The sequence below is a fragment of the Lissotriton helveticus genome, chromosome 3_1, assembly GCF_964261635.1.
Source record: "Lissotriton helveticus chromosome 3_1, aLisHel1.1, whole genome shotgun sequence".
In the NCBI taxonomy this organism is placed as follows: Eukaryota; Metazoa; Chordata; class Amphibia; order Caudata; family Salamandridae; genus Lissotriton; species Lissotriton helveticus.
In genome coordinates, this window is record NC_136061.1 from 1,818,724,822 (window position 1) to 1,818,742,882 (window position 18,061).

General features: G+C 44.9%; 1 protein-coding gene across 1 annotated transcript in view; it reads left to right on the top strand.

The window, feature by feature from the left end:
* The window catches only part of TH (tyrosine hydroxylase), a 403,874-nt gene that overhangs the window by 362,623 nt on the left and 23,190 nt on the right, over positions 1-18,061 (top strand). The window contains exons 10-11 of the mRNA XM_078682736.1: positions 8,510-8,566; positions 10,000-10,095. Coding sequence (XP_078538862.1) covers positions 8,510-8,566; positions 10,000-10,095 — 153 coding nt within the window. The remainder of the gene's footprint in view (positions 1-8,509; positions 8,567-9,999; positions 10,096-18,061) is intronic.

Genomic DNA, 18,061 nt, shown 5'->3' on the forward strand with positions numbered 1-18,061 from the left:
ATGCCGTTCCAGTTTGAACCCAGCCATATGCAAATCAGGCTTGACCCTGTGCCCCATGGGAACAGTCCAGCCCGAACTGCCAAGCTAGGTCCTCCCTGGACTGGAAACAAGCATCCAAGGACCGGTTTCGGGCTTTCAGCCCTCATCAGCCTGGATAGCTTTATTCCAGTGGCATGGAGAGCACGGGACTCACGTCTGAGCATACCCGTCCCACTCGGGGTGACAATTGCAAAAACAACAGGTGATGGACAGAATGCAGAACAATGTCATACATTCACCCCAGTACAGAGATCTGGGCCTACATCCATCGTTTTTTTGCTCACCATGCCGTTCCAGTTTGAACCCAGCCATATGCAAATCAGTCTTGACCCTGTGCCCCACGGGAACAGTCCAGCCCGAACTACCAAGCCAGGTCCTCCCTGGACTGGAAACAAGCATCCAAGGACCGGTTTCGGGCTTTCAGCCCTCGTCAGCCTGGATAGCTTGATTCCAGTGGCATGGAGAGCACGGGACTCACGTCTGAGCATACCCGTCCCACCCGGGGTGACAATTGCAAAAACAACAGGTGATGGACAGAATGCAGAACAATGTCATACATTCACCCCAGTACAGAGATCTGGGCCTAAATCCATCATTTTTTGCTCACCATGCCGTTCCAGTTTGAACCCTGCCATATGCAAATCAGTCTTGACCCTGTGCCCCATGGGAACAGTCCAGCCCGAACTGCCAAGCCAGGTCCTCCCTGGACTGGAAACAAGCATCCAAGGGCCGGTTTTGGGCTTTCAGCCCTCATCAGCCTGGATAGCTTGATTCCAGTGGCATGGAGAGCACGGGATGGATCAAACCCAGATCTTTTGACTGGGTGTGAGTGTTTGATTGGTTCAGATGCTCCGTCCATCACCACCCCCTTTTGTACCACTTTGGCCGCCATAAGTGTGGCAGGGTATGCTCAGACGTGAGTCCCTCGTTCACTTTGCCACTGGATTCAAACAAGCCGGGCTGAAGACGGCTGTAATGCCAGAAATCGGTCCTCGGAAGCTTGTTTCCGGTCCAGGGAAGGCATTGCTTGGCAGTTCGGGCTGGACTGTTCCCATGGGGCACAGGGTCAGACTGATTTGCATATAGCCATGTCTGAACTGGGGTGGCAGAGTGGGCTAAAGAACGGTGATGGATCAAACCCAGATCTTTTGACTGGGTGTGAGTGTTTGATTGGTTCAGATGCTCCGTCCATCACCACCCCCTTTTGTACCGCTTTGGCCGCCATAAGTGTGGCAGGGTATGCTCAGACGTGAGTCCCTTGCTCACTTTGCCACTGGATTCAAGCAAGCCGGGCTGAAGACGGCTGTAATGCCAGAAACCGGTCCTCGGAAGCTTGTTACCGGTCCAGGGAAGGCATTGCTTGGCAGTTCGGGCTGGACTGTTCCCATGGGGCACAGGGTCAGACTGATTTGCATATAGCCATGTCTGAACTGGGGTGGCAGAGTGGGCTAAAGAACGGTGATGGATCAAACCCAGATCTTTTGACTGGGTGTGAGTGTTTGATTGGTTCAGATGCTCCGTCCATCACCACCCCCTTTTGTAAAGCAAAAATGATCGGCAACAGCGGGCATCCCTACTGGGTAATCCTATAGATCTCAAATGCTGCAGAGACTTTTTTGCTGGTAAGAGCACCCGGGCCATCAGGAGAGTATAAATTAATGCTATCCATTGAATTTTCTCTGGGCTCAGGTTCATCCTCTCTAATACCTCCATCAGATGGGGCCAGCCGAAGGTATCTAAGGCCTCCCGATGACAAGAGTAAGAGCCAATCATGCAGGGTCACCTGTGGGTTTTCTTCCATCAGTTGGAAGAGGCGTCTTAAATTCAAGAATGTGCTTTGGCCAGAGATAAAGCATTTCTGGTGTGGATGGACGAGTGCAGCGAGGCACAATAGCAATCTATTTGCGATAACCTTCTTGAGGAACTTATAGTCTGAGTTAAGTAGAGAAAGTGGTCTGTAGGACTGGACCTGCAGTGGGTCTTTGACTGACTTGGGGAGGGCTACGATCAGCACTTCACTCAGGGATGCTGGGAGTACACCCTCTACTCTTGCACAAAGGAACATCTTGTGTAGTTTCGGAGCAAGGGTCACACTATATGAGGACTAGAATTTCATTGGGAATCCATCCAATCCACGGGATTTGTTATGCGTTATTGGCCAATCACTGAGCAAGTCTCTCCTACAGACAGTGCTTCATCCACTGTGAGGCTGTAGGGTCGAGCTGTGGGATAGACAAGTCTTTCTGAACCCCATCTACTCTGTATAATGAGATGTAATAACTCAATTTTTGGCTGCCTATGTAATCAGAGCTTGTCCCGTCAGAGATCTGATGGCGGTCATGTGGGTCTCTGATTTCAGAACCAACGCCAACACTCGCCCTCCTTCTGCATGTTGCCCTAAGGAGGTGAGTCACTTCATCTTCGTTCCCCTTGCTGGTGCCTGCCCGGACCTCCACAGCTAATATAGCCCCCTCAATCTCCAGAATTCGAAGGCTTAGCATACGCGTTACCCCGTATGATGTTTTATTACACAGGCTCCATAAATGAATGAATGAATTAATGAAATAATTTGTTAGGCGCAACGTATACCCAGAGGCACCTTGGCACTAAAGTGAACAAGATCAGAAAAGCCCAGTAATTCCTAATTTTAAAAAGCCAAGTTTTGAACGATTTCCTGAAACCTAAAAGTGAAGTTGTAGTTTTAAGGTCCTGAGGCAACACATTCCAATTCATGTCTGTGCAAGTGACAAACCTGCCTCCCCAGGTGGAGCACTTGAAGGGGGGATCAACCAAATTACTTGCAAAGCTAGAACGGAGAGTCCTCCCTGATCCATACCATCTCAGATTCTCCTTCAGCAAGGCAGGCAAGCAATACCCAGATGGAGTCTGCCTATAGCTCTGGATGCAGATTGGAATCTGGGGACATTCAAAAGCATGCACGCTCACACATTTTGTAGACTTTTAAGTCTATTTAGGGGAACCTTTTGGCAGGTTTTAATATAGACCATTACTATAATCTAGTCTAGATAAGACCAGTTCAATGACAGTGGTCTTCAGAATGTCTCAAGGAACTAATCTTGCTATTTTTTATAGTTCGCAGAGCAAAGAATGAAGACAAAATAACCTTACTGATTTGATCTTTAAAATTAAGTTTCTCGTCTGTCATAACCCCCAAGATTCCTACCTTCTTCACCATCACTGGTAGAGTATCCATATCAAACGGTCACCATGCAGGGGACAAAATTATCTGTTATCCCCAAAGAGAATAACCTCAGTCTTTGATAAATTCAGCTTGAGACAATTACAGTCCATCCATTAACCGGATGCACTCATGCAATTCCAAAAGGAATCACCAGTGTTAACACAGTTCTTACCGATACCACTATCTAAGTATCATCGGCATAAGACACCAACGATAAACCAAATGACTCAATCAATGCAGCCAAAGGTGTCATGTAAAGGTTAAACAGGGTCCCGCTCAACGATGACCCTTGAGAAACCCCACATTGTAGAAAAAAGGGCTCCTAATTTAATTCATTGAGGGACACTGCTTGGACCCGTTCTGTAAGAAATGAGAGCAAATGGGCCAATGCTCTGCCCTCAGTCCCTAACCTTAACAAACAGTCAATCAAGCGATCATGATTGACCGTGTCTAATGCTGCTGACAGGTCAAGTAAGATAAAGGTTGCATTACCGTTGTTATCTAGAATAGCCCTAATTTCCTCTGTGGTTACTATTAGTGCCCACTCGGTGCTGGGACCTTGTCTAAAACCAAATTGAGTGTCTTCAAACAGATTATTGTTCTCAATAAAGGCAGCTAACTGCATGTTCATAATCTTTTCCTCAACCTTGGCCGGAAAGGGAAGTCGGGAAATGGACCAATATTTGTTCGGATCCAGCACATTTAGATTAGATTTTTTTCAACAATTGCAAAACTAACGCATACTTCCATTGCTTAGGGAAATAGCCTACCTCAAATATAGCATTAAAGATTTTATTCAAATCACTAGCCACCGTTTCAGGCACAAGTTGAATAATGTTTGATGGACATGGATCTTGAGCAAATCCTGATTTTTTATTAATAATCAGAACCTTTAATTGTTTGATTGTGAGAGAATCAGATTTATTGAAACTCTTCTTCTTAAAGCTACCATCTGGGAGCACCAAATTCTCATCTAAACTGGAGTAATTTGGTAAAAATCCTCTCAACTTTCTCCAGAAAGAAGGTTGCAATCGAATCACAAAAAATCTGACTACAAGCTTCTGAATTACTTTCAGACATTGCCATGAACTTATTTACTGTTTGGAAAAGAACTTTGCTCGAATTTTTAGACAAGATGATTTTTTCCGAAACTATTCAGTACTTGTCCCATCAGGGATCTGATGGCGGTCATGTGAGTCCTTGGGTTCTCCATCGTCAAAGGACATGCCAACACTCACCAAGCCCTGCTTCCTTTGGCGTGTTGCCTCGCTACATTGTCTGTTTAGTCCAGTTTCGTAAGTCTAGGGACTGCCTCCCTGCGCTCCCCACAGAGGGAAGTCACTTCATCTTCATTCACCATGCTGGTGCCTTCCTGGACCTCCACAGCTCGTATAGCCCCCTCATGCTTCAGAATTTGAGAACGTTGCATACGCTTTACAGTGCATTAATTTTTAATTCACAGGCCTCATGTAACCCCTTCAATGCATCCCATTTAACCCCCATGCCAGTGGCGGTCCCCTCATTGTCAATGAAGTAGTTAGTAACATGAGCTTCCGTAGTGTGAGTCATACCCCTGTCTTACAGTGCCGGTGTATATAAATGACAAGTGCTTACCGGCACCAGCTGTCTGCCCCATTCCAAAGCAACCACTAACAGATGATGGACGGAGCACTGAAACTTTTCAGACCCTCACTCCCAGTCACAGATCCGGAGTCAAATCCATCATTGTTCTTTAGCTCACTTCACCACCCCAGTTCAGACCCAGCCATGTGCAAACCTGTCTTGACCCTGTTCTTCATGGGAACAGTCCTGCCTGAACTGCCAAGCCAGGTCCTCCTTGGACCGGAAACAAGCATCCTGGGACTGGTATTGGGGTAACACCCCTCATCAGCCAGGCTAGCTTGAATCCAGTGGCAAAGTGAGCAAGGGACCCACATCTGGGTATACCCTGCAAACTTAGGGCGAACAAAGCAAACACAATGAGAGTTTAAGGGGACTATGGTCAGATATTGTGCTGTCCATGTACTAAGTGGCCACAAACCAGGGTGACATGTGGGATTTGCACAGGAAGAGGTCTATTGTAGTGTGTAGTTGGTGGTGTGGGGAAAAAATGAGTACTCCCTCATGTCTTGGGTGTAAAGAGCGCCAGATGTACTGCATTTACCCATGTGTGATCCAGTCTCTCAGAGCTTAGACTGCCCTGATAGAATGTACTCCCTTCATGGGGGGAATGACCTGTCTAATGCATGCTAGGTGCGGTGAGATCGTGGAGCACTGTGGGGACCAGCCTCGCAAGGAGCTGTTGTTGGTTTGTGCTAGGTGCATAAAGCGCTTTTAAGGCAATTGAGGCCCCATCCAGTGTTTCCCCACCCACCACATGACAGCCCTCAGGGTCTACCAACATGCAGCTCATAATCAGCGGCAGCCCCAGTGCCACCAAGATGAGGACCCCCCTGGTATAGCCCAAATAAGTAACTCTAACTATTTGGCCTCTCCAACTCCTCTGTAGTTTTTGGAGTTCTGCTGCAAGTAAGCGATATGTACCTGCAGTGCCCTAGATAGGAGTATACCAGGTGGTGCCATCTGGGGGTGGCCAACCCTTGGACATCCCAAGTGAGAATGTTATATGTGGGTGGTTGTGTGAGCGGGTGTGTCGTCATGCCGAGACTCCAATCCATCCCACCTTTGTGGGCCAAGCTTCCCTAGGTCCAGCCAACTGTGGCCTCAAGTCATTCGATTAATTCAGTAATGTCATTCCATGGATCTGAAACTCAACATATAAACCCCCAACACCCACTCCCTAGTCAGGACAATAACTAACCTGTGACCATTTGTAATCAATAAATAAAGTTCAAACAGCCTTTTCCCACTGGCTATGAGGTGTCTCGGTAGTGGAGAGGAACAAGATAGCAATGCATGCATTTCAAGCCCATATACTAATAGGACACGTGTCCTCACTCTTGTGGGATAAAGTCCCAGAGCTGTGAGATGCCCTAGGGCAACATACACTACCACTGGCAAGACAGATGCTCCTCTGTCATTGGGGTGAGGTCAGGACCTGATTGCAGCTCCTCTGATATGTTCTCCGAGGCAAGGGCCAGGGAGGTGGCCCCTGACCCAGACGACGATGATAACAAATGATGCTGTGATTCCAGCTGCAACACAGCCTGGGTGCACTCACTCACTGCCTGGTCACTCATGGGTTTACTCCTAGGTGGCCAAAGTAGGCACCACCCTCAAACTGTGCTGCCTGAGGAATTGGGGACACCCTTGTCAACTCCAGCCACACCCAGTCGTTTGCATGTGACCTAAAAACAAGGGTGGTGGTGCCGCTGATTGGCCGGGAACATTAGAGACCATTTCAGGCATAATTGATGCAGCTCTTGCCTGATCAGCCAGCTACACTTTCCAATGGGCTAAAATGCACAGTGGGCCCTGTTTGGGGCCTCTTCCCTGCCTTCCCTATGACCTTTTTATGGTGGGGTTCTCGCCACAAAGAGGTTGTTGGAATGCGACGTGTAATTTCGTATCAGCACCACCGCCATACCTCGCTGCTTTCTAAACTGCTGCTGCTGCGGGATCCACAATCCTATCAGTGATAGCGGGCTTGAGGCGTCAGACTGCCCTGCTCGTAATAGGGCGGTCGGTCCACGAGTAGGTGGTGGTCGGAACGCCACCGTGTGTAGGGTGGTCTTTTGAACCCCGTACTTGTGATCAGGCCCTTAGTACAATTAGACAAAAATGCTCCAGTACATTTCTTTAACTAAGCCTGCACAAGTTGAGTGCAGTATTGATTATAAAGCATATCCTGACATGAGGGCTCTTCGTTTTGGCTCTGGCAACATTTCTGTGGTTGTTTGGTGAAGTGACGTGACTCATATGGAACATTTGCAGATACATATAGATTGGCATTGTTGTGTGTTGCTTTTAATGGAAGACTTATTTGATAGAACTGGAAGCAATGATGAATTTAAAAAAGGCAAACTTGACAGCTAATTGTGGCAAGCATTCTATAAAAATATCTGAAATCAAGTTGTGGTTATGTGATAGAGCATTGATCGATACCCCTGACAGACAAAAGTGACAGTGCAACAAAACAGAATATCAGTGTCCCCAAACCAGGGTACCAGAAAGGTATTTTTGTGTTACAACAGGTCTCAAACCCAAGTGACACCATCAAACAAAAGAACTTTCTAGTTGGAATGTTGTTTCAGAGAAAAATATTTTTGTGTTATTTTTGTGTTACAGTAGGTCTCAAACCCAAGTGACACCATCAAACAAAAAAACTTTCTAGTTGGAATGTTGTTACAGAGAAACGTGCACATGACTTAGGTTCAATGGTTTATTCAAAGGAAGATAAAAATACTACAGCTGTATTTTAGCCTTCCACTGCTTGAAACTACCTACACTCAGGGGCTCATTATGATGTCGGGCGGAAAGCCGCCTTCCAGCAGTCAGAATCTTCACAACCGCGTTGGAGCACTTCTGACCGTCTCAGTTGGTTTACATTCCAACTGCCTGATTACGATGTTCGCAGTCGAAATTTAAGCTGCGCACTTCTTCCGAATCGGTTCCGACCGACTCGCGGAGTATTCGTGTCCGTCAGACCTGCATCGTACACCCCTATAGACAGCACTTCCACCGTTGGGATTACAATACCGATTTTCCACAGCCTCTCCGCATTGGCCTGTCCCACACAAAAAGGCTGTCAGAAAATGACTTTGTGGCCCCTGGCTGGGCCCCATACCTCCCGTGGCCTCAGGTTGGTGGCCAAGGCGGTACCTAAGGGACCTCCCTGTACAATCCTGCACTGTGTCCTAGGCACTGTGGGGTGCCTGGCACAGGGTGCAGGGTTTTCCACACACACCCCATTTCCCTATAGGAGCCTGTGTTATGGTCGGTTGGCAGGCATAACACGAGCTCCCGTACGAAACAATGGGAATCTAACTGAACAGTGCTCGGTCGCATCGCAATCCGGCAGTCGGAACCACCGATCGCAAATCTGCGATCCGGTGTCGAGCGGAGACTTTCTGCCCAACATCGTAATGAGCCCGTCAATTTAAGTTAATTAGGGAAATGCATTTCCCCTAATTTTATTTTGAAATTCTCCCTCTTATAATTTCCCACATGTTGGCTTGTATGAGATAGAAAACATAAGATGATGAAAAATGACAGTAAACTTATTTGGGTGTATGTGAGCTGGAAGAAAAGTGCTTACGGCAGAAGCAGACTCTTTGTGCCTACTGATTTATTCTGCTCTCTTGCCAGGATATCGGACTTGCTTCTTTGGGAGTATCCGAAGAGGAGATCGAAAAGCTCTCAACAGTAAGTAGTGTTCACTGATGCTAAATGTATGATGATGTGAAAGATGTCAGATTGAGGTACAATATCAATTAGAAAACAGCAAGATGTCAAATCCATCGATACATGCACCTCTTTATGGCAATAGCATTGGTATCAAATTCACACTAGCTGATAAAAACTGTAGTTATTCATAGTTGTGAGCGGTGCCTTCGCCTTGAGTTGATCTGGCCATTCATTCTTTAGCCAGGAGCAATGTGAGTCATTTCATCTACTTTTTCCTTTAATATTATAAGCTATAGGTCAGTGACAGCCACTGGCCATCTTTAAAAGTTAGCTAGAACTTTCTGGAAGTTATTTGAAGAGGTGTCTATAGCAACATATACACATATGTGCAGGTATATAATGGATAGAGGATTTGTAGGGGGCATGTAGGTGGCCTGGCTGCCATGGAACAGGGTGTCCCGCTCTGATAAGCAGGGGACCATGAAAGAAAGGAGTTATGGAAGGAGAAAGGAGATGAATGTTAAGACATTTTCAGGAGAGTTAATGGTTTTTGAAGTACCACATTGAAAAAGTTAGTATATTCCAATCTTTAGCCTGGTGCCTGTGAAGGCCAAGGCTCCTGCTTGCGACCATTTCATTTTCTGGATGGGTTATTAATATCCATTAAATGCTTTGTCGCCAATGCAGGCACCCTTGCACTATGGTGTGAAGGTGCCTGCTTTGTAATCCGGATTGTGTTTGTTCAGGAAGGAACACAATCCCCTTAGTCATTTTCCTCTCTCTATGTGTGATGCAGAATGCCAAATTGAAGGATTTCAATTTTACAAGAATTGAGACATAATGGGTAGTTACTCATCTAATAAGAGATAGAATGCATCCAATCTTTAAATTGAGAATGCATTGGGTTTTAGATTAGCTTTGCGACTTATGATCAGTGGTGTGTCATCTGCATAAGCACAGTAACTTCAAAGGACTGGATCAGGAAAGGAAGAGGAACAGCATAAATATTAAAGAGAGTAGGGCTGAGGACTGAGACTTGCCTCCCACTGCAGGACATGGCTATAAAAGAGAAGCAAAAGGGAGTTGAAGGAACTGGCCGAGATCGATCATTAAGAAATGAAAAGAGCCATTAAAGTGCATTGCCTGAAAGGCCTCCTACGGTCGCCATTTAATAAAAAACTTGTTTCTTCTCTCTAGAGCCTGACATTTTGTTCAGTCACCTCGTGTAGGTGGGTAACTGATATGATATCCCCCCTTCAGATAAATGATAGTTATCCATTTTCCAGTTATGAGGATCATATTAATGTCTGATAAGTAACATGCATTTCTATTTACACGTAAGGTTTGATTCCCATTTTGCTATGACGCCACCAGAGACGTGAAATGGATCTGGCTTACAGAGCAGTGCAGGGATTGAAGCTTGAACTAACCTGCATTTTGTTTCTCTCCAGCTTTACTGGTTCACCGTCGAGTTTGGACTCTGCAAGCAGGATGGCGCACTCAAGGCCTATGGTGCTGGGCTCCTCTCCTCATATGGGGAGTTAATAGTGAGTAGCCAGACTGTCCTTTTGGTATAATTCAGGTTCGGTGTACAGCCTCACTCTGTGCGAAACGATAGAGACACACCCAACAGAAAGCATGTCTCCAGATGTCAACCTAGAGCTTTCTAAATATACATGGATGTTCTTTATACAGCTGTATGTGGGTGAAGTTCAACAAATTCCAGATATGTCTCAGGTCTCAGCCTCAACTATACCCCCATTTCCCTGCTTCTGTCCCTTCAACACCTTGGATATCTTCTTAATACTGTAAGGGAGCAGCAGAGATTCTAGATGGAAACGAAAATCAACTTTGACAAGGGCATTCGTTTTGGCTTCAGTATAGTGACTAGAAGTTCTCAAGCATGACTGACAAACGCACTACAAGTACTCCATGACCGTAGCATTGCAAGTCTGCCATAAAAGCACAAAAGGTACACTGCAAAATCTCACCCTCATACACACATGGATAAGTTGAGAGAAGTGCGCACACACACCCAACATGAGTCACTGGGTGATTTGATTTTGTAGTATATTTGTGTGTCATCACTCCAGCCCGAACTGCCAAGCCATGTCTTCCCTGGACCAGAAACAAGCATCCTGGGACCGGTTTCCGGCTAATCAGCCGTCATCAGTCAGGCTAGACTGAATCCAGTGGGCAAGGGACCCTGGACTTAATCTATCATCATTTGGTTTTGCTTTGTTCGCCCTAGGTTGGCAGGGTATGCCCAGACGTGGGTCCCTTGATCACTTTACCACTGGATTCAAGCTAGCCTGGCTGATGATGGTTGATAAGCCAGAAACCGGTCCCAGGATGTATTGTTTCTGGTCCAGGGAACACATGGCTTGGCAGTTTGGGCTGGACTGTTCCCATAAGGCACAGGGTCAGACTGATTTGCATATGGCCATGTCTGAACTGGGGATGTGGAGTGAGCTAAAGAATGATGATGGATTAAACCCAGATCAGTTGACTGGTGGTGAGTGCTTGCAATGTTCAACACTCTGTCGATCATCCCCTTTGGTTTTGCTTTGTTCGCCCTAAGTTGGCAGAGTATCCCCAGACGTGGGTCCCTTGCTCACTTTGCCACTGGATTCAAGCTAGCCTGGCTGATTAGCCAGAGACCGGTCCCAGGATGCTTGTTTCCGGTCCAGGGAAGACATGGCTTGGCAGTTCGGGCTGGACTGTTCCCATGAGGCACAGGGTCAAACTGATTTGCATATGGCCATGTCTGAACTGGGGTGGCGGAGTGAGCTAAAGAATGATGATGGATTAAACCCAGATCAGTTGACTGGGGGTGAGTGCTTGCAATGTTCAACACTCCGTCCATCATCCCCTTTGGTTTTGCTTTGTAACACTGATAGCAGCATCCCCACTCTGACCAGCACTACTGTCTGGGTTCCCCAAACTTGCACTGTGGAAGGGAAGGAGTCATGTTTTGGAGGCATAATGATTGCCAGTTAGGATCGCTATAATTAACAAAGAGGTTTATTGAGGGCCTAAAGACTTTTTTTCAGTCCATACTAGAGTTTTCCTTAACCCCTGCTTGTGGGCAGTTCTGCCAGCATCTGCAGAATGGCCGGTAAACATAGCAAGGCTGAGTAATTACTTGTTCAATTAATTGCATTGCACAGCATGCTGCTACTGCAAATGTGGATCAGAGTGCTGTGCAATTTTTATCGAGTCTGACACAAGCCAAGCTTATCTGCATGGATGGGAGAGTGCGTCATGTTCCAGTATTTTGGGGCATGTTTCCCTTGGTAAGTAGGTTTGGGGAAAATTTACTTGAGGAAAATTGTAAGGATGTGGTGCTAGCTGCAAAACTTTGAATTCCAGAAGGGGCATTCACAAGTGATATGACACACACCAGAACTTAAAGGGCCACTAATAATGAGTGCCTAATAGGCAAACTGTGGTTCGCTGCTGATGTTTTGGCTAGATGCATACACAATCAGCATTCTGGCAGATTTGTGAGCTTTCCTACAAGGGTTACAAGGGAGTTTCAGAGTTTGGTGGCCTTTACTGCAACAGACAGGGATATTTAAGTAAAGCTCCTGGTCTTAATCTGGAGTTCATTTTAGGATGATATGTTCAAAGATTGCATTGCCAAAAAGGCAGAGGGCCTTAAGGGAGATACATGTGGCAATGGGTAGCAAGTAAAGAGTTAGTGTTATGCAATCTCTAGTACAGAGATCTAGTCAAAGTCTGGCAGTGGCAAACTGGATGTGCTGTAGGCTGTGTAGGAGGAAAGCCAAAGGAAAGCAGGAGCTCAAACACAACGTCCAACTGGTAGTGTACAAGCAAGTGATGGCTTGGAATCATTGAGGGATCATCAGAAAAGGGGATATATGTCACATAATACTTATTGTTTAGAACATTGATATGGTTCCCTGAGCTATTAAATAGGCCAAATGATAAATCCAAGATTTCGTGCATTACTGTCCAGATTGAGGCCTCTCATTTTGAGGGACACTAACTCCGCTGCCCTCCAATTTTCCAGTTCCATTTCGGGAGCCGTGGACATCTTGGCCCCCGCCAAGCAGCATTACTCTGCCAGAAAGAGACCTTCGGCACCCTGGTTTTCTGAGTCGCTCCGGCTGCTAAGGCAAGGCTGCAGAAAACAGGAGAGGCTTTGGTGGGCTCATCTCGATCCCAAGGAGAAAGAAACACATAAACGTCTCCTTAAGGAATATAAGCTGGCAATAATTGAGGAAAAGAAGGCTCATTTTGTTAACCTGAAGGCCTCCCTCAATTTGCCCAGAGACCTGTTTAAGATCGTAGACTCCCTCTCCGCTCCCTCGACTCTGGACACCATTGAGGGATCTCAGGAGCTTAGTGAAAAGATCTCTACTTTCTTCCACACTAAAATAGTGGATATTTATAATTCACTAGAATTACTCAACCTGGAATTGAGCTCCTCTTTTCCCCTTGCCCCTCCCATACTTGAATGTCGGGTGAATGAACTCGGCCCCAGCTTCCTTAACTTTCCTCTTCTGACCTTGGAAAGGATCAATCAGCTTCTTGACAAAACCAAATCAGCTTCCCCTCTGGATCCTTGCCCTCTTAGGATCCTTAAGGCTTGTAGGGAGGTGGTTATTCCTCACCTGTTAGAGGTGATGAATCTAGCAATCACGGAAGGAATCTTCCCTCACTCCTGGAAAATGGCAGAGTTAAACTGCTGCTGAAAAAGACCACACTGGACCCTGGGGTCTTGAAAAACGTTCGGCCCATATCTCTGTTACCCGCACTGGCAAAAATACTTGAATCACACCTTAACCATCACTTAAGCTCCTTCCTGGATAACTCTAGCTTGCTGGACTCATCTCAACATGGCTTCTGAAGAGCTCACAGTACTGAATCCGCCCTTACGGTGGTTATCAATAACATCCGCTCGAAGGTCGACAAGGGCCAGACCACTCTTTTGGTCCTGCTCGATCTTACGGCAGCCTTCGACACCTTGTCTCCTTCTGTCTTGGTTGCACGTCTCAGGGAGATTGGAGTTGGAGGCTCGGCCTTAAGCCTCTTGACCTCTTTCCTCAATCAAAGAGAACAAAGGGTGAAGCTTGGTGAATTCCTCTCCCCCTCTAAACCTGTGCAGTGTGGGGTCCCTCAGGGTTCGTCCCTAAGTCCCACACTTTTTAACCTATATGTGACCCCTCTTGCCAGGTTAGTAAGATCATTTGGGTTAGAGGTTGCGTCTTACGCCGACGACACCCAAATCATGGTCTCCCTTTCTCAATCTGTGAGTAACTCCGCTCTTAACTTCAGGAACTGCATGGAAGCAGTCTCCCAATGGATGATTCAGAACTTCCTGAAGTTAAACAGAGAGAAGACAGAGGTCCTGATCTTCGGGGGCAATCAGGACATCTGGTCGAGTGATTGTTGGCCTCTGTCCCTCGGGGAGTGTCCCCTTCCCTCCCAATCTGCCAGGAATTTGGGTGTGCTGATAGATACCACGCTCTCCTTTGACCGTCAGGTCAGTAGGACGGTTTCCACCTGTTGTGGTATCATCCGGATCTTGAGAAAGATTGCACACTACCTCTCTCCTGATGCCCGGAAGCAAGTTACTGTGGCTCTCGTCTCTTCGAGACTGTATTACTGCAATGCGCTTTACTCAGGCATTAATAAGAATCTTATCCAGCGCCTACAAATAGTGCAGAATGCAGCGGCCAGGTTGGTCTTAATCTTCCTAGACTGTCCTCAGCCTCCCTGGCCAGGAAAAACCTGCCTTGGCTGCCCATCCAGTATAGGATCTCATTTAAGATCCTTTGTCTTGTCCATGGGGCCCTGTATGGCTCAGGTTCAGAGGACATCAGGTCTCTCTTACACCTTTATTCCCCCTGTAGAGCTCTCCGCTCCTCCAATAAAAACCTTCTTTTAGTTCCTAGGTTTTCTGAAGTAAGGTGGGGAGGGAGAGCCTTCTAGGTTGTGGAACACTCTCCCCCCTGAATTGGCAGGACAATCTCTATTATGCTTTTTCGTCAACCATTAAAAACGTGGCTCTTTGTAGAGGTCTATCCGTAGTCCTGCACCAGGAGAACTCCAAGTTGTACGATCTTTACTCGCCTTGATGCCCTTGGGCTAAGTCGCCCGTTACAAGTCCTCATTCATTCATTCATTCGAGGGGGCTCCAAGTTCCAGGAGCCATGTCCTGCAAGGAGGGAAGGTGAACTGTTTCCACAGGTGAGGATTTCTGTTTTGTTGTGTTGACTTTTAAATTGTTATAATGTTGTCTTTTCAAGCAGTCATGGCCCCTTGATGTATTCATTTAGGTGTTATTGATTCAGTTTCAGAATGAACTCGGTGTCATTAGCATTGTTGTAGCAAGTTGAAAGTCTTAATGATGTCTGAGAAAGATCTCATATAGGCATTGTGAAGTAGCAGTACACATTAGAGCCTTGAGGGATACCTGCTCCAGTGATGAAATATGATGATTGGGAAGATGATTACTTGGTGCCTTTCTTCAAGGTATGAAGAGATCCAGCCCTGCACACACTCTTGTATTCTCATTTATTCAGTCTGTGTAATAAGGTTGTATGGTGGTCTGTATCAAAGACTACAGAAAGATCAGGTAGGATTGCGGAAAAATGGTTTAATGTCAACCCAGATGGTGATTCGAGATGGTTAGTAAAAAACAAGGGTTGTAGTTCACCTGTGCTCATGGCTAATGTTACTGCAATGAGAGAACTGCAGGTTTAATATCACTGTATGTCATGGGATCAAAAGACACATGCTCTAAAACTTTCACTTGAGCAAAGGGGGTGGATGTTCCTATATAGAAGACACCAGATGGAGGTAGTATTAAGTTGGGGCTTGATGCAAGTGCAATGCAATCCATAAATCTGTCCCTTAGTGTCATTGGGGCTCATTCATATAATTTTGGGCCCTTAAGTAAGCGAGACATATTTGTCCAGAAGGTAGTTGTGCCCAAAGAAATAGAGCTTCTGATTCAAAAAATCAGGATTTCTAGATTTTTCATTGCATAAATAGCACTAAAACTGGAATATGCACTAAATCGTATGGATTTTCTACAGTGGTAAGTGTGAAATAGTGGATGAGTGTTCCCCTGGGAGCATCTTTGTAGCTGGCATTGCAAATGTGGTGCATGGCTCCAAGGTAGTAACTATGGGGGTCTGCAAAAATATTGTCAGTGCTTTTGCCCAATCTATTTTCACTTCTTAACTTACAACCTCTTCCAGTAGGCTTAAGTCATCGATTCATAAAACCCATAGAAAAGTTCTATTTTTTGGTGTGTAAATGGATGGTTTTTTTTTCCCATGGACACTGTTATCCCTGTCACATTAACTCCTTCGATGCTGATGACGGAACCGCTGCGTCACCAGCTGCGGTGGCGCTGTGCTGATGACGGAGCGGTTCCGTCATGGCCCGCTCGCCGCGCATGCGCTGGGCATTCCATTGAGCGGGCGGGGCCATGACGGAACCGCTCCGTCATGAGCACAGCTCAACCGAGGCTGGTGACGGAGCGGTTCCGTCACCAGCATTGGCGCGCCGCGCGGCCGCCTCGCCCCCTTAACGCTGCGGTGGAATAGCCGCCGCAGCGAAGGTGTTAAAAAGGGAAAAATACATTTACAAGTACGCACTTACCCCAACCATATATTTATGGATTGTCGATTAAGTGGATTGACGTATGCCAGGATTGGTGCATTGCTGAGAAAACTTTACGATGCAAGTCTTCTGCCACATGTTTAGGTCTGACCTGACAGTGCAGTTGTCACTGTACTTTATGTGATTAAGAGAAAAAAACTACTTTCAGAAGTACTATTGAGAGAGGTGCGTAGGCTCCATTCACATAATGGTTACCTTCAGTACAGCCAGAGGTTTTGTGCTCCTAATGAAGGACAGTGCTTGCATTGTCCTTTTTTGCTTGAGGGAAAGCTTAAGCTCAATACAGAAGGGCTGAGTGTTAACAATGAAAAGTCACTGATCAATGCTATCGGCCTGGTCTGTTTATTATGACGTTACAAAATATTTAAAAAGAAGGCTTGTCATATCTATTGTGTGAAAAACGGATCACTGAAATATTATCGACGGTCACATTATCGACTTACTAAAATATCGTAGCAAATTTATCGACTACTAAAATATCGACTTTCTATACTTATTACACAAACTACTAAAATATCGACTACAAAATATCGAGTATTAACAATCTCGAATACATAAATATCGCCTTAGTAAATATCGACTACAAATATATCGTTGTTCATGAAATTACCACAAACACTACAAAAATATCGACTACTAAAATATAGACTACAAAAATATCGTAAAAAATAAAATATCGAGTTGCTTTCTCTACATTTCATGTCTAAAATACCATATTAATCGTCTATAAAAGTCATTGCTCTATAGAAAAAACATTTTACATATAATACCTGTTACTTTTATCACCTTCCTATTTAACTACATTTCCTATACATTCTATAAAATGCGTTCTATCTTTAGGAAAATATTCTGCACATTTAACTAACATTTTCATTATTTTTAACCACTTACATATCTATTTTATTTAACAACTAACTGGCTTTAATGCAGAAATCACCACATACCACCATTCTCACATCGACAAACATACCAATTAACCCAAAAAAATTCAAACTAGCCTATACAATCCTTCCTTTCACCCTGCAACCAATTAAATGAAAGCACACAAAATACACATACTATAAAAGGGATACATACATTCTACCATTTGGTGCTGCTAACTCTTAGAAAGAAGATGCCAAAACTCTGAAGATTTCTTCCTGACCAAACATCTTTAAAGATCCAGCTCACTAGCTAATTATTCAAGTAAGTAACAGTGCATTATGTAGAAATCTAAATTAGTAGTGTGATAATGTACTTATATCTCCTAACTCTTGCACTTATTTACTTTTTATCTCCTTCTACATTTCTGATAGAAAGTACTACAAATAAATACATAATACATGTTCCTATTTCTTCACCTGGAAAATCAGATAGTAAGTATACATTAATGTTGTGTTATACACCAACTGCTTTTTTTAAACACTATTTCACCAGATTCATTCTCTATTTTAAACATTTTATTCACAGATAATCAGAGAATTTCCTATCTCTATACTACAAATGTATAAAAGTAGACTCATTAAACATGTAAGTATATATGTTTTTGTTAGTAAACCCCCAATATAATAAATCATATTTTCTAAACAACATATCTTGCATATTACATCTTCCCTACAGATCCAATTATAACATCCAACATCAACTATACCAAAAGACAAAACGACCCTTGTAAAAAATGTAAGTATAATTGTAATTGGCCTAAAACCTCAGAAATCAAACAAAATATATGTTCTTAACACCATGTTATGTTTTTTATATTTTCTCAATAGATATTCTGAATACATCATACATCTATTCTACCTACAGCAAACAAAACTACTTTTTTTCAAGTGAGTATACTTTTAAATATTTGCCATTTACCAACAGTTC